A 24,652-nucleotide genomic window follows, 5' to 3' on the forward strand; every position below is an offset into this window, starting at 1 on the left:
ATGTCTCAAGTTGCCTATTAAAATAGATTCTCAAGTAAAGGACATGGCAGGTTCTGAATGAAGGTAATGCACAAAAGAGGGACGAACATACTATTATTATTATCTAGTTATTAAAAAGCTTACCATCTTGCTGGCTCTGAAGATTCTGAGGACTTTGCATTCTTTCTTCAAGATTAGAACTGAGATCAGAGTTCACAGCCGACATCCTGGTGGAGTCACTCATATCAAACTCATCACTTTCTATGGAACTTTCATCCTGCAAATTTAAAATTTCATGTTTCACTTGCATTAGGAAAAGTCAAGATAACTTTCAAATATGATGTTCATGCTACACCTATCTTGCTAATTCATACTAATGACTAGGGGACCCTTGGTGACTTAGTGAGTAAGGAAACAAACATAAGAAGATCAAGGATAATACATCACAAAATGTACTATGATCATTTATTTGACAAGTGCAGTTCAGGTTTAATTAATTATGATAATACAAATATTAGTAAGTGTTCTCTAGACTATTTCGTACAAGCAAAGTGTTAGTAGTCTGAAAACTGAAGACAGCTTTTGGCTATTAAATCTCGGTGGAACAGGACAGTTCTCCATTTTTTGTGCTTGAATTGCTCACCTTACCTGAATGAGTGGTGACATTGACAATATGCGACTTTATAATGAAATTCTGGCCTCACTGAAGTCAAAACTGGCATCTTCTTACTCCCCCCTGGCCCAGTCTTGTTCACAATGAAATCAAAGGCAAAACTAGCTAATATAATTGTGGGCGAGTGAGATGGATTTTATTCTGGCTCACACATCTTCAATATAATTCTTAACTACTAATTCTGATTACAGAATCTTTATTATTGATGATGATGTGTGAGCTCACGTTAATAGTCCCACTGAAGTCAATGGCTCGACACCTGTGCTTAAAGTTAAGCATGTTCATAAGTGTTTGCAGGGTTTGGAGTTTGAGCTGGAAGTCAATGAGAGACAAACATGGAAAGCCCCCATGACATTTCTGCAGTCTCTTTTAAGAATATAATAACATTTCCAAAGGCTTGTCTGTTAGCAACAAGAATTTTAGAGAAAACCCAAAAAGCAATAAGGCTGATGAAACAGTATCCACTGAAGAAGAGTTTTAAATGCTTTATGAAGAAAACGAGGCATATTCATTTTCTCTTTCCTAAACACTGAATTTTAAGTAGTAGGCAATGGACTGCATTTTAATTTTTTTGTTTGTTAGTAACCATGAATGATTTAGAAAAGTTCAGCTAATGCTAGAATTAGATGTTAATGAACTGGTCTGGATGGAGATTAATATCGTTATTTTCTTTTCACCTGGTCCCCGAATGAACTCCTTTCTCTTCTGTCTCAATGATTTTTCTGGACAATATTGATATTTCTTTAGTAGCGGGGGAGAATGTTTCCCTAGAACCAGTGTCACTAATTGCTAAATTGGACAGGTAAAGGGCTAGGCTGTTCCTAACCCCGGGCAGGTGTCCAAGTGCGGAGAGGGTGCTGGAAGACTCCCCCTTGTACCTCGACAAAGGTGTTAATGACAGACTCAGTCCTTGGATTACAATAAACAAAACACTCCACCCCAAGCAAAGCTTTCTACAACTTGAACAGGGGGAAGAGCCAGAACATCCACAAAGGGCACCGGGGCGAGACAATCTCATTAATGTGGGCGTTGCTCTGATACTACACTTGCGAGTTACAGCACTGTAAAGGCTCCCCCAGCGCTGTAACTCACTCCCCATCCACACTGTCAAGGCATTTGCAGCGCTGTATCTCCGTGGTTGCAGCGCTGCATGTACTCCACGTCCCCAAGAGGAATAGCGTGTATTGCGCTGCCGCTGCAGCGCTGCGGCACCAGTGTGGCCGCCCAATGCGCTGTGACTGGCCTCCAGAAGTATTCGGCAGTATCCCACAATGCCTGTTCTAGCCACTCTGGTCATCAGTTCAAACTCTACTGCCCTGACCTCAGGTAAACAACCATGTGACCCGCCCTTTACATTCCCCGGGAATTTAAAAATCCCCTTCCTGTTTGCTCAGCCAGGCGTGGCGTGGAGTGCTATCAGCGAATCTTTCCAGGTGACCATGCCTCCATGTGCCAAGCAAGCCCCAGCATGGAGCAATGGTGAGTTGCTGGACCTCATCAGTGTTTGGGGGGAGGAAGCTGTGCAGTCCCAGCTGCGCTCCAGCCGTAGGAATTACGATACCTTCGGGAAGGTATCAGAGGACATGATGGAAAGGGGCCATGACCGGGACGCCCTGCAGTGCAGGATTAAAGTGAAGGAGCTGCAGAGTGCCTACTGCAAAGCCCGCGACACAAATGGCCGCTCGGGTGCTCCCCCCACGACCTGCCACTTCTACAAAGAGCTGGATGCGATACTTGGGGTTAACCCCACCTCCAATCCGAGCACCACCATGGACACTTCAGAGCCGGTGTGGGGGGAGGAGGAGGAGGAAAACGGGATTGAGGGTGGTGGGCCAGATGGAGACACCCCGGAATCCCTAGAGCCATGCAGCCAGGAGCTCTTCTCGAGCCAGGAGGAAGGTAGCCAGTCGCATCGGCCGGTACTTGGTGGAGGACAAGCAGAGGGGCAGGTTCCCGGTAAGGGTTTTTTTTTTCGGGAAGGAATTTTTTCGGTGCGGACTCTTTGGGAGAGGAGGGTTAGGCATGCATGCCTAGATGCGGAATAGTGCATTGATGTGGTTTATCACATCACGGTAATCGGCCTCGGTAATCTCCTCGAATGTCTCATCCAGAACGTGTGCAATGCGCTTGCGCAGGTTTATCGGGAGATCCACCGTGGTCCTTGTCCCAGCCAGGCTAACGTGTCCGTGCCACTGTGCTGCGAGGGGTGGGGGGACCATTGCTGCACACAGGCAAGCTGCATATGGGCCAGGGCGGAAGCCGCATTGCAGTAGAAGACCCTCCCTTGCTTCCCAGGTCACCCTCAGCAGCGAGATATCGTCCAGGACGAACTCCTGTGGAAAATGTTGGGACAGTGTTCAGTGTAGGTGCCCCCTGAAGCTGTTGGCTCTCCCCAAGGCACAGAAACCCAGAGGACGGTGCAGCCCTGAAACAATCAAGCCCTTACTCACCATTTTGAGGCTCCCGTGGGATATGTGTGCTCTGTTTCGGAAGGGAAAATTATGCTATTGTGTAGACCCTGTGTGTTTTCTACTCCTTAAGTGCGGGGGGAATCATTACTCTGTCTGGTATAAACAATGTTGCCTCTGTTAAATGTTGCATTTTGCCTATACAGCTGCATCAACCTTGAGACCTCAGCCATCCCTCTTATCGGCTGCTCAGAGACTGCAAAGACTCAGGAAGAGACCACGAAAAAGCAAAAAGACATGCTGCAAGAAGTGATGCAGCAATCTATTAAAGAGAATGAGAAAGCACAGAACTGGAGGGAGAGAGGCAGGATTCGCCAGGAAAACGCAGAGCACCGGTGGCAAAGCACGGAGCACCGGCAGTAAAGCATGGATTGGCTCATAAGCATCCTGGAGTGCCAAGCAGATGCTATTCAGGAGCTCGTAGCCATGCAGAAGGAGCAGTACCGCAAACACAAACGCCACCCCCCCACAGCCCTTGTCCCAAAACTCTTTCCGTTGTGCCCCACTGTCACCTCCAACCCACTTTCCCCAACTTCCGTGTTCTTCACGCCACCCGCTGCCTCCAACACCAGTATCTTCACCACCCAGCCCTGAAAACCACGACCCTTACCCTCTGCACTCAACCCCCATCACTATGCAGTATAGCTATCCTGAAGTGCAGCACTCACTGCACAGCACACCAGACAGGACATACGCGAATCTGTGATTGTACCGTTCCCCACTCCACCCCCTTGTTTCTTTTCAATAAATGGATTTTTTGGCTGTGAAAACATTCTTTATTATTGCATAAAGTAAAAGACTCCTTAGCCCAGGAAATAAACAGGCACTGTAAGTCTGCTTGTCTGCTTAGCAAACACTGATTCCTAAAGATTGGAACTACTGCACTTCACTCCCGTGCAGGAGATATCACTGCTGGTTTTCAGCCTCAAATTGCTCCCTCAAGGCATCCCTAATCCTTGCAGCCCCGCGCTGGGCCCCTGTAATAGCCCTGCTCTCTGGCTGTGCAAATTGAGCCTCCAGGTGTTGAACCTCAGAGGTCCATGCCTGAGTGAAGCTTTTACCCTTCCCTTCACAAATATTATGGAGGGCACAGCACGCAGATATAACCGCGGGGATGCTGTTTTCGGCCAAGTCCAGCTTCCCATACAGAGATCGCCAGTGGGCCTTTAAACGGCCAAAGGCACACTCCACAGTCATTCGGCACCGGCTCAGCCTGTAGTTGAACCGTTCCTTGCTGCTGTCAAGGCTCCCTGTGTAGGGTTTCATGAGCCACGGCATTAACGGGTAAGCGGGATCTCCAAGGATCACAATAGGCATTTCAACTTCCCCTACCATGATCTTCCGCTCTGGGAAAAAAGTCCCAGTCTGCATCTTTCTGAACACCCAAGTGTTCCGAAAGATGCGTGCATCATGCACCTTTCCGGGCCAGCCTGTGTTAATGTCAATGAAACACCCACGGTGATCCACAAGCACCTGGAGAACCATAGAGAAATACCCCTTCCGATTAACGTACTCGGATCCTAGGTGGGGTGGTGCCAGAATAGGAATATGCGTCCCATCTATCGCCCCTCCACAGTTAGGGAACCCCATTTGTGTAAAGCCATCCACTATGTCCTGCACATTACCCAGAGTCATGGTTCTTCTGAGTAGGATGCGATTAATGGCCCTGCAAACTTGCATCAACACGATTCCAAAAGTCGACTTTCCCACTCCAAACTGGTTTGCGACCGACCGGTAGCTGTCTGGAGTTGCCAGCTTCCAGATTGCAATAGCCACCCACTTCTCCACTGGCAGGGCAGCTCTCAATCTCGTGTCCTTGCGCTGCAGGGTTGGGGCGAGCTCCTCACACAGTCCCATGAAAGTGGCTTTTCTCATCCGAAAGTTCTGCAGCCACTGCTCGTCATCCCAGACTTCCATGACGATGTGATCCCACCACTCAGTGCTTGTTTCCCGAGCCCAAAAGTGGCGTTCCACAGTGCTGAGCATGTCCGTGAATGCCACAAGCAATTTCGTATCATACGCGTTACGCGGCTCGATAGCATCGTCGGACTCCTCACTCTCACTGTCACTTTGGATCTTAAGGAATAGTTCGACAGCCAAACGTGACATGCTGGCGAGATAAGTCAGCATACGTCTCAGCAGTTCGGACTCCATTTCCCGCAGACAGATCGCACTGCACAGAAACCATTGAAAGATGGCGCCAAAGATGGACGGAAACAAAGGGATTTCTGGGATGCGAAGCGACGCATCACGGGGCGTTGGGACAGGACCTAGAATGCCCCGCACCCACGCCCCCTTCCCACAACCCACGGCGCCAGAATGGGAAGAGGTGCTCTGTGGGATAGCTGCCCATAATGCACCGCTCCCAATGGCACAGCAAATGCTGCAAATGTGGCCACGACAGTGCGCTGGGCAGCTGTCAGTGTGGACAGACTGCAGCGCTTTCCCTACTCAGCTGTATGAAGACAGGTTTAACTCACAGCGCTGTACAGCTGCAAGTGTAGCCAAGATGGTGGGTACCACAACAAAGCCATCAGACAGACTAGCTGGAATGTAAGAGCTGCTGGAGGCTAGTGCCCACAGCAACAGTAGCCTCCTGATAGGAAAGCGAGATGCAAGGGCAAGACCCAGTCTCCCTCTGCACCTGTAAGGATGGGGCCTTTTCCTGTAGCCATATTACAAGGTCTGAGGCCTTTTTCTGCAGTCATATTAGAAGAGCAGCACCATAAGCCAAGAAGCAGAAAGTCACATCCTCACGTTCCATCTAAATTACATTAAAACAATGTAATATCAGGGTGTTAAGAAGGTGCTCCTGTACTAATAGTATCCACCATCACCAGATAAAGAAACAGATCTTAAGATGGTTAAAGAAAACTTTGATAACATTCTATCTGGCAAGAAATCACTTATCAGCAGTTGTGGTTGTGAAATCCCTACTTCTTTATTTTGTCTTTATGGTCCCCACTTCTCTATTGTTTATCTGTATAGTCTCTGGTTCTTTGATTGTTTCTGTTACATAACTAATTTTGCAAGGTGTAAATCAATTAAGTTGGTGGGGTATGATTGGTTAAAGAATTGTTTTACAATATGTTAAGATTGGTTAGAAAATTGTTTAGTAATATTTTAGTAAAATGATTGGTTAAGGTACAACTAAGCAAGACTCAAGTTTCACTATATAAACTGTGGTCCAAAAGAAAGTTCTTTGGAACCAACTCCAGGACACAGTCCCAAGATCAGAGCTGCTAGACCTCAACACCCTGCCAATCACACCGTGCAGAAGCTGGAGTCCACAGATGCCCTGATCCTGACTGTCCATCAAGAAAAGTTCATGTGCCTTATTAGGAGTGGTGAGCATTGTATGCTTAGTGTGTGCATTCTGTTTTGGTAACTGTTAATAAATAGAGGTTAAGGATATTACTGTGTAAGGCTTTTTCACTGGTAAAAGACCCCGTAAACCCTCAAAAGATTATGCCCTGAGTCCTAAGAACTGGGTAAGGGTAGATACACCTCTACCCCGATATAATGCGACCCAATATAACACGAATTTGGATATAATGCGGTAAAGCAGCGTTCCGGGGAGGGCAGGGCTGCGCACTCCGGCGGATCAAAGCAAGTTCGATATAACGCGGTAAGATTTTTTTGGCTCCCTAGGACAGCGTTATATCGGGGTAGAGGTGTATTTAAATTAACTAGATTACTCCCTGAGCCCTAGGAACTGGGTAAGGGTAGGTTCCTTTCGCCCAGAGCCCTGGGGACTGTGAAAGGAATTGGGGTGCCTAAATCAAGTGGGTTACACCTTGAGCCCTAGGAACTGGGTAAAGGTGGGTGCCTTGTGTGTAACAGAGAATTTTGTGCAGGCAACACACCATCTTGTACAGGGGAAATGCATACTGCACTCTTTCAAAGGTTGAATCAGCATCTACATTCCCCCAGCCCTCAGGCACAATGGGATAGATTCTAGGGCCAGTGCAGGGACCAAGGGGAGGTAGTTCACATCTTGCTAATTCTGGGGCTGCTGAGGGCTGGTTTGGCTCCTAGAGCAGGCTAGGGCAATCCTGGCTGCCCATGCCCCCTATCAACCTGTACAGCTGGAGAATAACAAGGCATAGGGGAATGCTGGCCCCGCCTCCTTTTCTGCTCCTGGCCCACTCCAGAATACCCTTGGGGCTCCATTGGCTCTGTAAATGATGTGCAATCCTGCTCTACCCTATCCTCTGTGTGTGGGGGTGCATGGAGAGGGAGCGGGGGGCTGTTGTCAGCTGCAGCACAGAGGCAAATTCCCCAGTGCTGCTGTGAGCTCCTGGTGGGCCAGGGTGGTTCTGCACACCACCCCTATCAAGGGCTGTATCTAAAAACTACAGTTTAGCCCAATGTGTTCGGGGTGACAGATTACTATTTATGAGGGACTGGATTACTATGCTGGCTAGCTGTAGTATATACGTTAGTTGTCACCTCAGATCCTCTCCTCCCACAATGATACAAAGATGATGAGTGAAACCTTGGAAACAGAATCTTAGTATAAATCAAAGGATGGATTTTTAAAGTGCACCATATTGCATGCAATAGTTTGAAGACGTGTTGCAGAAATGCTCCTACTTCATATTGTTACATTTTCACTGCCATTTTGTTCTTGGTGCCAAAATATAATATCTAGGCACTGAAGGTACGTATCAGTTGTGAGACAAGTTTAAAAATGACCGTGAGAACGTCATTTGCGACGCTGCTGCTTATTAGCGAATGCTCATTGTGCAAATGAAATACATTACAAATTGCAACACCATTCCTTGCTACAATGTGGCAAAGATTTCATACACAGCAAGACTGCGTTTGCATGATCGAAGACGCCATGCTGTCAGCTACAGAGGGAGTGCAGGAAGAAGTGAGTGCTTCCTACTACCATTATATCACTCCTGCTGGCTGACCTGGATGGAAAACTGGTACACTGAAGGGGGCCTGATTCCTGTCATTAGGCCAGAAAGGACAATACTGAAATGCTTGAGCTGTGGCAGAGGAGGAGTACACTGTAGTAGATGGCCCTACTCCAGCATTAGTGCTGTGCCCTGTATGACAAGAGTGATTCTCAATGGGAGGAAGGGGAAAAGTGAAAGAAGAAAGTAGCTTTAAGCAGCACTGCAAGGATAAAGCCTCTGATCTACTGCTGTTGGTGGTTCTGGAATCAGCTTCCCAACCAGAGGTAGCCAACTCAGGGGAGCCTGGCAGTGGGGAAGAGGAGATCAGGCAGCAGTTGTGTGGAGTTCTCGTAGGGAATTGCAGAAAACCCCCAGTAAAGAAAAGTACTGACAATCCATTTTTTGTGGGGATTTGAACAGTTCATGAATTGCCAACAATAGTCCGTAGCTACTTATTATGAAAGAGAATCTCGCTGGCTTTACAGAATTCAAGAGTCAATCAGGATCTTTGCCATAATCCAGCTATTATGGTTGTTTTTAAAGGTTTTTCTTTAAAAAAAAATCAAATTCAGATTATTTCTTGCAGGTAGGCAGAAGGACACAGCATGTAAGACTGGTTTTTGGCTGGCATAGAACTGGGCTCCTAACTATTTGGCAGCTTGCATGGTAAATGAATACATTTCTATCAAAGTGAGTTTATTACAAATAATTTGCCAGCTCCCATCCAATTCATGAAGCACTTTCCAATATCTGAAAAAGCACGGCATGAATCAAGGAAAAGAACATAAATAATCAAAAAAGCGGTTTAGTCCCAATTCCCTTTGACGAAGCCCAGTTCTTAGCCTGGTTCCCTTTTTATTCATTCTGATAGAAACTCCAATTCAGCAAAGCACTTAGGCACAAGTTTAACTCTAAGCACAAACTTAAGTGTTTGCTGAATTAGGGACGGAGCTTCTAGGAAGGATGGATTAATTCCCTATATGCTTCCCAGTGAGGTCCTTAGTCCTAATGATCCAAAACAATCCTTTATTGCTTCCATTTCCACTCCCACACTGTGTTGCATCTTGTCTACTGACCTTGAGAACTGGATGGCATTCACTTCAGGACCTGATAATAATGTCCCCTCTGAAAGTGGAAGTCACTGCTGAGCAGAGGACTAATCCAGGACTGGATATACTGCCTCCAAACCCTTCACAGCCCCCACTGGCCCAGTCACATAAAAGGCAATGTCTAACACTTGAACTAATATCTCTTGTACAGCAGCACAGAGTGCTTCACCAAAGCCACTGGGTCTAAGGAGACGGTCAGTGTCTGGCCCATAATAGCAACTGTAAACCAACTTTGAATATTTGAATTTTTACCTCATCTTGTTGTGAATTTAGTAGCTGCAGTTTCATGTGCTTCATGTAGGCCATAGTAATTGGCATATTGTAATCAATCATACTGGTCACCAAAGTTGGAGGTTTTCCATTATCTGTAACATAAATATGTTTATTATGCATGATATATTGGAGGGCACCTGTGTCTAATCTGCAGTCAAATGTCGGACAGTTTCTGTCATTTGGCTCCAACTTTGGCATTTTCAATTGCTCTTTGGCTGTACAGATAGAAGTTTCCATGGAAAAAAATATGTGAATCAAGCACAAGCCCAGGAAAAATTATGAGCTCTTCTATGCTAAATGACTACAGTGCATGCACCCCATCTATCCCCTACTTTTAAATGGATGTATAAACATTTCCAAAGAAAAATAAATGATTTCCTCCAGGTAAAATCATCTTTCTATTGAGGATGAGCATGGCATTACACTCCATCCCTTATGTGAATGCAGAAGATTCACTACTTTATAACTTAACTAAATTAGATGATCTGACTTGTTGAACTGTTCCAGTCTACCAAATTTTTATGAACCTTCACTTAAACTAGAAAAATATAAATGGTTATTAGGAATAAAATTACTTTACATCCCACCATTTGACACTAAAACTACCTTTATGATCCGCTCCATCTGGGTTTAAATGCATTCTTTTCTGGCACTCTGAGCAGCTCATTAGAAATCGTGTCACCGCTTCTCTAGGCAGGAAGGCATAGGTCTCTGAAATCTGAAATGAATAACAAAATATAGGTGTTATTATATAAGCTGACTGAACATGATTTAACAGAACTGATCATTATATTTCCGTATAAGGCATATTATTCCATAATGCCAGGAAGCACAATGAAAGCATGTACTACATACTATGCAGCATTTCCAGAAACATCTACCTAATCTGGCTACTTATTTAATGGCTAATAATAGTCGATTCTGAAAAAAATGAACTCATTTTAAAAGGCGCTTTGTTTTCTTATTTATATTTTTTGCAATTTCTTTTCAGCAAAAATATTCATATATAACAGGCACCCAAGTGAAGGGTTTATTTTAAACCCACTGAAAAGCTCCCAGCTATTTTGTTACAGCTTGTACCACAAAAACTTCCTTAGTTTCTAATTTTATTTATTTTAATTTTAACAATATGTCAACAAATAGGTACCAGACCCAAGAGATTAGGAATGTTGACAGTCTCCTTCCTCACTGTTCTATTCTTGTCTTCGTTACATCTTTTATTGAAAATCTTCACAGAGTCAATGATTAATACTCTGATTTAAATAAAGCCTTTCTGCTAATCACCCCAGAATTTAGCAGTCAATCAACCTCTATGGTTCCTTTGGCGCACCTTGAAGTAATACATTTTGGCCGTCCAGTCCAAAATGATCAGATTTTCATATTTTATGTTCACACACAACCATAAAGTCTGACATCTGAGGGTATGTGCTTCTGGTCTCCTGCAGATCAGCAAACACAACTAGTGCCATAATGAATTTCTAGGCCTCAATTTGCCAATTGACTGCTTTGCAAAGCAGATTGCTCCTGAAGAGAGAGTCAGATTCAGCAGCAGAAATTAAAAGAGGAGTAGATTGACACCCACTTGTACTCTGCTGCTGGGAAGCCTGCAGCAGGATCCCATTTAGCTACTGAAGGGTGGCAATGCTGATGCAAGTCGACATAGGGGACCAAGGTGAAAAGATGGAGGGCTAAATTCAGAGGAGGTATGTGTAAAGTGGTATAAGTTACATTTCAGTAAATGGGGTAAGTGCAGTTAAATATGTGAAAGTAGGTCTAACTAAGCGCAAGGGAGAAGGAAGAAGGTGAGCTAGCCTATTTTAACCATCTTATCCCCTTCTTTTGGCAATCTGTCTCCTGGCTACTCAGGGCTGTAAATTATACTCCCTTAAACACTTCAGTGGAGCAGATTCAGAAGTGAAAATGTCACTAAATTGGTGTGAATTTAAATTGGTGTAATTTATATGCTGATGGGCCCTTAAACTCACCCATCAATTTGGTTTGAAGGGATGAAATAAGCAGCAAACTATGCATTAAAAATTATTAAGAATGTGAATTATACCATTATGTCTATGCTACTAATGTTAAGGCTGTTTGATTGTTTCCATTATAAACCTCTGTTTCAGGGGTGCTATAACATTTCTTTCTGAGCTGAAACTTGGCACATATTGTCTTAGCCCCAAAAAAGGTTGTCTGAAAACATTAAACTAAAGCACTTTTTAAATTACAAATTCTGCAAATAAAAAAAATTTGTATTTCAGATCAATTTTGCCCACTTCTACACAACAAAAACAGCTGATTTTTTTTAAAGCGTGAAAATATGAGTTGGATTGAGTTTTTACAGCACCTAAAAAAGAATAACTTAAAATCAGCTAGAAATTAACATTTAGAAATTAGTAAGTGCACATATGCAGCCAACGCTCTTTCATAACATTTTAACACATTTGGAGTTTGGCTGTATTGAAATTAATGGACCTTACCCATGGATTCATTAGTAGCCTGGATTTGATAGGAATGTTCCATGCATCCTAAGCAAGCATTTCTGTCGAATTCTGATTCCACTTAAATAGGATTGAAATCCTCTGTCGGGAACAACTGAGTTAAGCCCCCGATTTGATGGGAGTGCTCCCCTGACTACAAGGGAACATCAACTCCCACAACTGAATTTGTTCACATGGCAGATCCTTCTGTCTCCAACCTCTCACTATATGTATTCAGGGATACCCATCCCTATATAATGCTAATCTTGGCCAACTTCCCCTTTCTTTTACCTAGTGAATTGGCTCAGATTACTTAAATTTTATGGGCTAAATATTCAGCTGGTTTAGGTTTAGTTCAATGAGCGTCAAGTCATTGGAGCTATGCCAATTTCCACCAGCTCAGGATCTGGCCCTCGTATTTTTATGCATTTATTTTTAAATGATAAATTGTGCTTCCCAGTAGTTTGCTACAGTACCGCTTGTGTGTGTGCAGCAAATTACTCTCCTATGGGTAGCAAATGGGAAAGTGATGCATTTTGCTTCCATCACCAGAAAATTAAAAATTGTGGGACCAAATCGTGCTTGCCTTTCTCACAGAAGGAGTCCTGTTGAGTTAATTCGTGCTTTTCATGTCAGTGAGGACAGCAAGAGTTGGTCAATGATCTTATTTTATAAGAAAATGTTCTTTGTGTCCTTCCAGTTCTACCAAAAGAAGCCAGTAATGGCGCAGTTCTGCAACCCTTGCTCATGTCAGTATTCCCATGGGTGTCAGTGGCATTGCTCTTTAGAGTAAAGACTATAGTTAAGGGCTGTAAGAGAGAAGGACTTGTAACTTCCTAGCATGCCCAACATCAGCTTCTCTCACACAAGCATGGACGAGTAGGGGGAGACTTACACAGATCATTAGAAAATTCCATAAGTAGAAGCATAACTATAGTACTGTGGCAGGTGGGGCTGCCTCACAGCACCCCTCTGCAAGGCCAAGCCTGCTGTTGCTGGTGCCCCTTGTCCCAGTCCACCAGTTGTGGCCATAAGCTAAGTATCAGGCTATACCAGGGATGAAAGTGAGCCGGTAGTGGCCGGTACTTCGTACCAGTAAGAACCCGCACCGGCCCATACCCAGCCCACATTAAAGCACTGCCGCGGCAGCGCTTTAATGACCCTGCCCCTTTTGCCTCCCCTGTCGGGTCCGTACTGGCAGGGCCGCCGACGGTGGGGGGGAAGAGGCAGCAACGTTAAAGCGCTGCCGCAGCAGCGCTTTAAGAACAGTCCTTTGCTGCGGCAGTGCTTTAAGGATTGTGGTATATAGCCCCAAGCCCAGGGCCATCAAATCAGGTAGTTGAACCAGATTCCTTGATGACAGGAGTCTTCTTCCTCCCTGACATCAGGCTAACAAATGAAGACAGACTTATTTCATTATTAATTATTATTATTACATGGTTTTATAGGGAATTGGGGTACATTGTATACAGATTAGATCAAGACCAAACAGCATTGCATCCAAAGCAGGGATCTTATGCTATGCAATCTCCATTCCCTCCTTCAAGTAATGGAACCAACATCCTGAATGGGCTAGAGATGGGGAATAGCAATTAGTTGACAAAATGTCAGGAGATTCCAAAACTGCAGTATGTAGACAGCCAGAACAAATATGCCAATTAAAAATACATAGGGCTTGATTGTGCTCAGCCTGTGTGTGGTTGTGTGAAGGGATGGAGAGGGCACAAGGAACCCGTCTCACACTTTGAGGCCTTTGCTAGGTGTGGGCACAATTGCAGTCTTTATGGTTCCCTGAGAACAAGGTCTGCTCTAGGCAAGTGACGCTGTTGGAGGGAAAGTGCTGGCCCCTGGTCCTGCTCTGTCTCTGTGCTGGCTAGTGAAGCTGGCCTAACAGGTGAGAATATGGGAGCACATGCTGCACCCTGTCAAAGAGTTGCACTTCTCCTGGGAGCAATAGTTATAATGTTTAGAGGGCAATGGACAAGGTGTTTGTGTGATCTGATTTTTCAAACTATCACGTGTCTGTCACTGTTCAAATCTTTTGCTATAGAGGGTGGGAGAGAAGAGGAAAGAGGTGATAAGCTACATAAACTTTGGCTGCACAAACTCAAACTGGAAAGCCCTGTTGTTGAACCACCTGGGTGAACTGTTAAACCCTGGCTCAGCTCACATTCACCCACATGATCAGAGACTTTCCATCAAATTGCTTTCCCTTGACATGGCAACAACATTAGCAGCTCATATCTTATACTTCAGATACACACCACAAACCTACCCCCCTCCCATCTCATCTTCCTGTTACACTTTCCTCACTCCAGGTGCTGCAAAATTATTAACTGTTTTCTATCCACATTGGTCCTGCTGCTTAGACATTGTAAGCCTCATCTCAAACCTGCTATTTAGACATCTAGGCCTATCTTAAACCCGTTTAACATGTCAGTTATCTGAGATACTTGTCATAGACCCCTACCTTACATGGAGGGGGTACAGGTTAGAAGGGATATGATGTTTTAAGTATAACTTTAACAATTAATTTCCTGGCCTTTTGATTTTTTTAAAATTAATTACATCTTTTTCCTTAAGTGAGCAAAGGCAGAGTGGGGAAGAGGCATTCAAAGGGGCTGGTGTAGTCATCACAGCTAGTGAAGAGAAAAAACTGAAGTTAGAACGTAATTGGGTTTTTTTTCTAGAAGGGGGTTCAATTGTAGCTTGTATTAAATAAACATTCCTTCTGAGACTTTTAAAAAGTCTACAGAATTCTTTGCTCATAGGGTTTGTTTGTTTTTTCAAAATGAATGAATGGTATATTTATGTGAACACAGAATTCTTCTGTGTTGATGAATACTCTGGCATTTACATAGGAGATAAATTAGTAATCGTGTGCTTAGGACCTGCTTCAAGAAGACTAGTCTAATTTACACACCAAATTCTGCTCTTGTTTACATTGGTGTAAATCCAGAGTAAGCCCACTGACTTCAATATGCAGATATTTTGAATTTACAGTGGTGTGAGAGAAGAACTTGAATCCCAGGATGACAAAAAATGGTCCATGGTTTTGTTTCATGGATTGGCATTGTTTCAATTATGGCAGTGCTAAATTGCCTCTGACTTTTTCTTTATCCTCTTTTAGCTTTTGCACTGGTGATCATATACCAAGAAGGTCCCCATTTCATGTTCAGTAACACATTCTGACACGTATCTAGTTAGGGATCTACTCACTGTCCCATGGATGATGTAAGGATTTACACTAACAATTATAGGGTAAATGAATCATACAGGTAGGGAAACATGACCCAACATATAATTTACCAAAGTGGGGCACTTACTGTATGTGATTATCTGCATAAATTATATGAAAATCAATCATAAACAAAGCTATAGGGCTAAGTTAACGTCTTCTATAGGAAAGCTCAAGGGGAAGAAAGAGTGCTCTAAAATTTAAGGCTTGATCCCTGAGCCTGGCCCAGCTGTGCTCAGAACTGGACCTGAGAGGAGCCAAAGGTGCCCCTGATCTTGTGGCCTACCAGAGGCCATTTTGGTACAATTTAGATCAGGCTGAACTATTCCTGTTTGCAATGGCCCACAGAGACCAGTTCCAACAGTTGAGGATTATTGGATTGCTGTCACACTCCTGCCACACCCTTTTGCTCTAGCCACACCTCTGACATGCCCTCTGTGCCTGGGCATCAGTACAGGCCCAGCCAGGGATTCTCTTTCCACCACTGCAATGGATATGAACTTGAAGAGTTCCCAATACATTCTCTCTTCAGGGGAAAAGGAGATGTCGCCATGCAGAAGATGTAGGAGACCTGGAGATGTAGCTTTGCAACAGTGAAGAGGGTCCTCAAGGATTACAGGACTGGAAATCACACATCCTAAGTCCTCCCTGTGGAATCCATGTCTTTCCATGCTGTATTCTGTCCTCTTCTTCCATTGGCAGCATAACTCACTCAGGAGCTGTGCTGACACTGACTCCCCCATTACCACTACACAGTAGCCCCTGCTCTACCGAGATAGATGCCAGTGAGAGGAAAGTTAATGCTGCTAACAACAAAATGAATGTGTGTGCTTTTCTGAGCCCCACAGACCAGTGGGCCTGGGTCCAAGAAGCCTTAATATGCCTATAGTTATAAGTACTAAACACCACAAGCATTATTTGTAGAGAAATTACTTTGTGCAAGGAGTTGCCCATTTTCTCCTCTGCTTGTAGTCAATCCCTAGCAAAATAAACAAAACCAGAAGAGAAAGAGGAGTGCAATGAATTTAAGGATAGGCATATTGGACCAGATTACCTTTTCTTGCTTCTTCTTATCTCCTTATGAGCATTTTCACAAGGGATCCAAAGGTAATTAGATAATGTAACATGAAACAGAACAATGACCTAGGAGGCTAGAAGAAGCTCCCATACTTAAAGTCGTATTCTGGATGCAGCTGGACAGTGCAAATCAGGTAACGTGCCTCCGTAAAAGCTCATAAAGGTTCATTGTTTATTTTTTGTGTTTTATCCTGAGAGACAATGACTAGGTTCCTGGATAATGGCAAATATATATACAAAAATGTAAAATAAAGATGTTAAAATTTTTGAAAGATGCAAGCTGAGACCCTGCCTTACTCCAGTTTTATGCTGGTATAATGGAGTGTAAAACTGGAGTAATGTGGTGGTGAATCAGGGCCTGAATATACTCCTGAGCCCTACTCCCCGTGGCGGATTAGCCCATGGGCTCCAGCCAACTGGGAGGCCTCAGAGCCCCGTGTGAGCGGGGAAAGGCCCTGTGCCCTAAGCCCGCTCCCAGGCAGCAGTCCCAGGCAGGCGGGGGGGCAGCGATGGGGGAAGCACCCTGCGCCCCCGACCCCGCTCCCCACTGGCCGGGCAGGGGAAACCCCTGTGACTCCAGACCCCACTCCCGGGTGGCAGCGCCCGCTGGGTGGGCGGGGCAGGCGCGGCAGTGGGGGAAGCCCCCCACACAACCTTGACTCCGCTCCCTGGCAGCAGTGCCAGGTGCGGCGGTGGGGAAAGCCCTCAGCACTCCCAGATCCTGGCCCCAGCAGCAGCCAGGCAGTGGGGGGACAGAGCTTCTCCGGTCTTGGAGCCACAGTGGGGGGGAAGAATGGGGGAGACCCTGGATGAAACAGGGGTGGGGCCCCAGGGAAGGGGTAGAAAGGGATGGGGCTGTGTTCACATGTGGAGGGGGTGGAATGGGGCTGGAACCATAGGTGGAAGGGGTAGGGAGGCCTCCCCCCCCAGTTGCTCTGGCCCAGGACTCCAGGAAATATTAATCCATCTCTGCCTACTCCAACACTTGTTACTCAATCAGTGAGAGAACTAAGTAGAACTGTTTTCTTGTTGCCATTTGTTTGAAAGGCAAGAAGTAACGAAAAGAGAGAAAACAAACTAAGGTAGTCATGAATGTTTATGGACTTGCAATGCTGAAAACTAAAGAGCCTCTTTTAGTCTAACAAGTCAATGTATAATTCAAGCATCTGTAGTGAGATTTCTGCATTGCAGTGATCAGCCATTTCCAGTAATTCTCCCTTTATACGGGTGATTGCAACTCAGGTTCAACGGTTTAAGTCTACCCATGGTTTAAGTCTACTAAGTTCAATGCAGTTATATCAGAGATGAATTTGGGGCCTGTGTCACAGTAAAACAGACAGGAAATGGTTAAGGGCTACCTGCCTGTCACATGACCCACCAGGGGATTTAAAGATGAGTGTGTCCTATTTCTTTGGGGATGGGCCTGTGACAGAGGCAAGGGAAAAGCCTTTGGGAACTGCCTGCATTGGTCAGGGGAATTGCTTTGTTTTTGTATTTGAACAATGAATAATGCCCTGAGTCAAGGGCCTGAAACAGACTTGAGTGTAGTATTGGTTCTTTCCTGGGCTGGTGAGCTAGCGTACCTGCTTACAGGCCCAATAACTGAGCAGTCCAAAGTCTATGCAAACAGCGCCCCATTCCCACCCACAACAAAACATGGAAGTGTTTCCCCACAAGAATTAGGCTGAGAACATCACATGAATTTTGCTTAGACTGATTTCCCAGAAAAAAACAGAATCCTTGTGTTCTTCCCACTAAGTCACACAGGCTTCCAGGCAGAGAGATATTAGTGAATTTTAATGCTTCGGAAGAACTGTGTCAGAATACAGGATTAAACAAACTTTAAAAACAAATCAATTCCCCCCCACCAAAAAAAAAAATATTGCATCTGTTCTCTCAATAGCATTTCCCTCCCATCTCACCCCTCCCCCATTTTGCTACTGCAATATTCCTCCTATGGTTTGAGGTCTATACATAATGTGGGCTCAGTTGTACCTTTAAGCCACAATACTATAGGTGGAGCTCCAGGAGGAATTCTGTCCCAAGGAAAGAAAATTCTTCCTGGAGCTCCTAGCTACGCATGAGGATTGTGCTGGCTGATACACCCCTTCAGGGAGCACAGCATACTTTTCCCTGCTTGCTCCACCAGCTGTGCTAGCCAGTGTGTCCCACAGCTGCCCTGCCTCAAAAAGGCATTGTGGAGCCTTGCACCTGACAGGGTGTAGATCCTGTACTCCAAGGAATAAGCTCCTTTCACTCTTCTCCCTTCCCCTAAACACTTGTGTGCCTGTGGAACAGCAAGGCATAAACACCACGAGCATTATTTGTGGAGAAATTACTTTACTGCCCGTGATGTTTAACTACACCGTCTATATGCTAATGTCATCTCCTCAGGACAAGGACCTTGTTTTATTAATGTCTGTAAACATCACGGGCAGTTCTGGAACTAACTAATTAATAATCACTATATCCATTGTTTCTCTAGTCTGCTACAATACTTGCAAATATCTGTTTTAAAATGTTATAGCTGTGATTTAAAGTCCCAGAAGCAAGACAATTCTTGTTTCACTGCAATACATACAGGGCCAAATTTTCTGCTTGCGCAACTCCACTGACATTAATAGAGTTATATCAGCAAAGAATTTGGCTCATAGACATGTAATAGTGTAATCTAATAGTGTCAGTCTCTAGGTGGTCTTACATACCATATGAACTAGAACACCCACATGTAGCAGGGTGAGTCAGTAAGAAGAATAAAAAAGAATGTACTTGCTTTTGTTAGCTAAATTAGCAACTTACTGTCATTTTTCCATTGTTAAGATTAATATACTGAGCCCTAAGGGAAAAAGTCTTGGCTCTGCATGATACAGTTTGTATGATCCCTGCAGGTTACTTGGAGTCAAGATAGAAGGAGAGAATGTGAGCTTACTATATAACTACATACTATAACACAGATAGTTTCCTAAGCAATTAATGGACTCTGTGTTGAGGAATCCTGCAGTTCCAGTTTGACACACTTTTCAGCTGATGAAAATGTACAGCAGCTCCCTCCAAAATACTATTATCACAGAACCACCGAATAGCAAAGTTATCTTCCTGTGCAGCATCATTATGTAAAGTCCCACTGAAGATGTACAAGTGCCATTCACTTCCACAAAGCCTTGCAATTTAAAATTAATACCTGTGGTGAAGACTAAGGATGGTCAGTTCACAAATTGAGCCTAGGTATCCCAGGATGGTATGTTGGGCAAGTTTGCAGCATGACACACTGATGTATTCCAGCACTTCAGCACTGGGAACAGGATGGGAGGGGAGTCCTCTTTCAAAACTGAAAAAAGTCTTAAACTTTGTTCAGAACAGGAACTAGGTACAGATTCAGGCCTTTTCTTACATTTTCCAAACTTGTTTACCAAGATAAATACAAGCCATAGTTAATTTAAGTTACAATACCCTTGCCAGTTTCTTTGTCTTACTAATCATGCCTGGGCAATATTCAAAGTTTTGATTAGTGCTGATAGAATTATGAAAAAGCAGGTTCACTACTAAGCTACTTGAATTTAATTTGCTGCTGTTTGTGGGGTCATAATATTCATTATTCACGAGTATTCAGGAAGCTGATGATATTCATGAAAATATTTATGAATCCCAAGAGTTCCAGAAGAGTGGCTGACATTCAGAATTTTCTCTTCATTGTTCCCTTGTTAAAAAGTTTCAATCATCCCATCAGGGAGCAGAGGTGATACCATGTGACCAATCACATGCCATGAATTGTGAACATCAAATACCAAATAATTGTAGCAAACAGTTAATGAACCACCCATACTCTGAAAATTTGTTCACCCAAAAGATTTGGTGAATATGTATGACGAATACATTCACAGAAATCAAGAATGATTCACTGATGATATGTGAGGCTGAAAATCACCACAGTTTTGGTTCAGCTAATACTTTTGGAGTAGCTGCCATACTGACTTGGATTTATAAAACTCGAAGGTTTTATAAATGGTTTGGGACATGATTCCTTGAGAGACTCTCTCCCTCTCTGTGAGGCACCACAGCAGAAGTCAGCTGGCTTGCTTGAGCTAACAGACCTTAGATTTAATCCTCTAGGGGTTCAAGAGAGTCCATGACACTGGAATTTGCTTTCCCAGATAGTCCAGCAGAGTCTAATTAAGGTCTCACTTAAAAGTGGAGTGCAAAAGCTGATGTTAGTTTGTTTTGGAGTTTTTCTTTTTTCACAGAATTATTGTATTTTTAAAAATTATATAAATGCAGTTTGTCCCTGGGACATGTAATTGGATGGACGTTGTAAACCAACAAATAACACTAATACACACACAAACATTGATAATGACACAGTAACATGTACTTGGGCTTCTGTATCATCAGCCGATAACTATGTAATAAACTTATGTCACCACTGTAATAAAAATTAACATCAAATGAAACTGCTGTACAAGCTGCTTAACCTACATAAATTACTCCAAAGGCACATTAGCTGCCTTTGCACATTATTCATAATATATAAAGGCCTGATCCGATTGAAATCAATGGGACTACTGACAGTAGTAAGTATTATATCTGTAGTATATATATTTGCAGGGTTGTGCCCTAAAGTATTTTATTTACAGGCAATAAAACATTCAATATACTTACTAAATGAAGACTCTTTGAAATTAAGAGTGCAAGTGATATGGTCATTACAATAGAACACAGTAGCAAAACTAATGCATAGCTAGTGTACAATGAAGATAATACTACTTTTATTAATGCATAGCTAATGACCAATGAAGCTAATACTACTTTTATTAGTGCCCTGAAGACCAAGCTTCAGAACTGGCTATGGTGACAATTAAAAGTTATTTAGACAGTTATTTTTTGTCCACATTACAAGATCACTGCATAACTTGGCATAATTTGTCATGATGACTGCAAGTGTCATCCTTTATACATATATATCTTGTGGGTCAATAATGCTGAGGGCAAGTTGTGATAAATCTTACACAGACCTGGCCTACAACATACACTATGAAATAGCCTAGAAATAAAATATTTTTAAAAGAATGTGCCACACAGTAAAAATTATTATGCATCTACAAAGTTTCAATATCACCTGAAAAAAACAGTAATGGAAAATTAACTATTTCTTGTACTCAGTAACTCAATTTCAACTATAGGTATCTGACATTTTGAGCTTTTTACACATTTTGTTGCTCTTTATATTAAAAATGGCTCAAATTATTTACTTTTTTTTTTGGTTTTTAAAGATTGCATCCAGGCTGACGTGCGTAAAGTTTCAACTTACTGCAGCTGGAAACCACTGGGATAATGGTCCCAGAAAAGAAGAAACGTGTATGGTGACTATGATGGAGACGACACTATTGAATGCTGCTATAATAGTGTGTGTGTGTGTGTGTGTTGTGTGTAGAGTATATATACATAATGTGTGTGTATGTTTGTGCATAAATTTAGTTGCCTTTCTCACGAGTAGCCCCATTAAAACCTATGGGGCTACTCATAGGAGTAAGGTCACTAATTTACAGACAATGAAGTACATTTTATTCCCCTCGGGAAGTAACAATAAACATTTTATTAGTTCTCTTTAAGAAGGGAAAATGTCATATTTGCAGAAACATACTGCTCCATTAAACATCAGGTTACAAATATTTCAAGACCAAGGTTGAATTGAAGTGTCTAGGTCAAACTATAAAACACAGTTCCAGAGTTAGAAAGAATTTTCTCTCTAGTCAGCCAGTTTATACTGGTTTAACATCTGACCAGTCAACAGATATGTCATTAAATCTAGCTGCTTTTCAACTTTTTGTTTTCAGGAAAAGTATTACAAATGTGCAGACCATTAAATAAAACGTATTTACTCTATAATAACAAAGTATAATGGAGATTTCAATCATCTGTTGAAGTACAGCAGTTCATTTAACAAACCTTAATGGTTGTATCTTGACAGTTTTCATAAACTGGAAGAACATCTGTATTTCAATTTAATAATAATTTAAAATAATACTATTAACATGGAGCTTATAAAATAAATATCATTTTAATAAATTATCAAATCATATTAGGATGCAGTGTAGTTGTAGCCTTGTTGGTCCCAGGATATTAGAGAGACAAGGTGGGTGAGGTAATATCTTTTATTGGACCAACTTCTGTTGGTGAGAGAGACAAGCTTTTGAGATTAAAAAGACAAGCTCAAAAGCTTGTCTCTCTCACCAACAGAAGTTGGTCCAATAAAAGAGGTTACCTCACAGGCCTTGTCTTTCAAATCATACTAAAACAGCCAAATTCTCTGCTGGTGCAAATGGGCAAAACTCCACTGAAGTCAATAGACTTGCACCCATTACAGCAGTAGAAAATTTGACCCTAAGCATTTTCAACTTATATATTTGCATATATACACACATGTACCCACACAGGCCTCTGAAATAAAGCTGAAAGTGATGGGCTGTAATACTTCTGGCCCAACTGTGAAAAAACACAAAAGCACCAATCCAAATAACTCACAATCTAAAAAAACAATAAATAGATATGCAATCGTGTTACTATATTTTAACTTACAGATGTTCTGTTTTTTGTTTACTTACTGCTTTATAAGTTCTCTTTTGTCCAGCATGCTTTCGGATTTGTTCTCCATTAGGCCCTGTTTCCACATGCATGGAATAGATAATGTCAAAGAAATCTTCAACCACAGCTACCCGCCTTAAAGACAGCTTCTCATCTACACCTACTCCATCCTGAAAAAAAGATAAGGAGTGCAGGATGAATAGATGAATTATGATAATCATGGAATGCATCCCCCTTTAGTGAGCTCTGATTAAATAAAGACCCTTGCATAGAGATCTGAAGTTCACTATCCCCGAGCAATACTTAACAATTCAATATATTACAGTAACATCATTATACAATAAATGTATGATCATAAGAATAATGAAAAAGCCTTCTTTTAAAAACAGGTCATTTAATTGCTATATTATGTAGACCAGGGGTAGGCAACCTATGGCACGCGTGCCAAAGGCGGCACGCGAGCTGATTTTCAGTGGCACTCACACTGCCCGGGTCCTGGCCACCGGTCTGGGGGGCTCTGCATTTTAATTTCATTTTAAATGAAGCTTCTTAAACATTTTTAAAAACCTTATTTACTTTTACATACAACAATAGTTTAGTTATATATTATAGACTTAGAGAAAGAGACCTTCTAAAAACGTTAAAATTTATTACTGGCACGCGAAACCTTAAATTAGAGTGAATAAATGAAAACTCGGCACACCACTTCTGAAAGATTGCCGACCCCTGATGTAGACAATACTTTGCTATTTTTAAAAAATACATTGCTATTTTTAAAAAAAATCATTTACACTTGTTTCTGCTGGTCCACAAACAGCATTTTATAAAATTATTTAATCAAAGATTTTTATTCACAGGTAACTTAGTAGATAGTTACTATTAATGCAAATAAAGTTATTGCCATAAAGAGTTCATCCCTTAGAAAATCTATTTGAAAATTTCTTTTATAAAAACTCACCACACCATAGATAAAACAAAGTATTATTTTAAAACATTAAGCTTTGCACACTGATGTTTGACTGGAAAAAGTGACAGCAAATTGTGACCTTTATAGCCTGATTTTAAAAGGTGATGGAAGCTGTGGGTGCTCAGCACTTCTAAAAAGTTCGGCTCATATGTCTTAGGAGTTAATCAGCACAGTTCAATTGCTGTCATCCAGATAGGAGATTTTTTTTAAAACTGTATGTGAATTTGTACTGATGAAAAGTGCAGGCAGGGCTTGCGCAAGTTTCTCCATACAACCCTCCAATGAGCATCAGTCCTGAGTGTAGGGTTACCATTCGTCCGGATTCCCCCGGACATGTCCGGATTTTCGAGCTAAAAATAGCGTCCGGGGGGAATTTATAAATGTCCGGACTTCTCCCCCCCCCACGCAGAGCGCGCGCGGCTAACAGGGCAGCCGGACGGATGGTGCCACTTACATGAGGCTCCGACAGCCAGAGAGCCCCCTCCTCCCCCTGCAGCAGTGATCCCTCCCTGCATTTGCAGATCGCCTCCGGCAGTCTGGAGCTCCTCCCCCGCTCCTTCTCCCCTGCCAGCCAGCCTGCCGGGACGAAGGGAGCCGTTCCTGAGCAAGCTCACATAGACATTAGGCGAAGGCCAACAACAAGGGGGCCAGGGGGTCGGAGAAGGGGCAGGGAGGTTCTGGAGGGGGCAGTCAAGAGACGGGGGGGTCGGGAGTTCGGGGGGGGGCTTTCTGGGGGAGGGTGTGGATAAGGTTTTGGGCAGTCAGGGTACAGGTAGGGGGTAGGGTCCTGGGGGGCAGTTAGGGGGGATCTTAGGAGGGGGCAGTTAGGGGATAAGGAACAGGGAGGCTTAGGTAGGGGGTGGGGTTCTGGAGGGCAGTTAGGAGCAGGGGTCCCAGGAGGG

At 43.2% G+C, this 24,652-nt stretch overlaps 1 protein-coding gene across 3 annotated transcripts in view; it reads right to left on the reverse strand.

Moving 5' to 3' along the window:
* The window catches only part of NOL4 (nucleolar protein 4), a 244,731-nt gene that overhangs the window by 171,807 nt on the left and 48,272 nt on the right, over window positions 1-24,652 (reverse strand). For all 3 annotated transcript variants that reach the window (XM_026647338.1, XM_026647337.1, XM_026647336.1), the window contains exons 2-5: window positions 22,804-22,953; window positions 10,019-10,130; window positions 9,392-9,504; window positions 124-256 (exon numbers count right to left, since the gene is read on the reverse strand). In XM_026647338.1, the coding sequence (XP_026503123.1) occupies window positions 124-256; window positions 9,392-9,504; window positions 10,019-10,130; window positions 22,804-22,953 (508 nt within the window). The remainder of the gene's footprint in view (window positions 1-123; window positions 257-9,391; window positions 9,505-10,018; window positions 10,131-22,803; window positions 22,954-24,652) is intronic.

Source organism: Terrapene carolina, unplaced genomic scaffold (genome assembly GCF_002925995.2).
Source record: "Terrapene carolina triunguis isolate 2854851 unplaced genomic scaffold, T_m_triunguis-2.0 Scaffold58, whole genome shotgun sequence".
Taxonomy (NCBI): domain Eukaryota; kingdom Metazoa; phylum Chordata; order Testudines; family Emydidae; genus Terrapene; species Terrapene triunguis.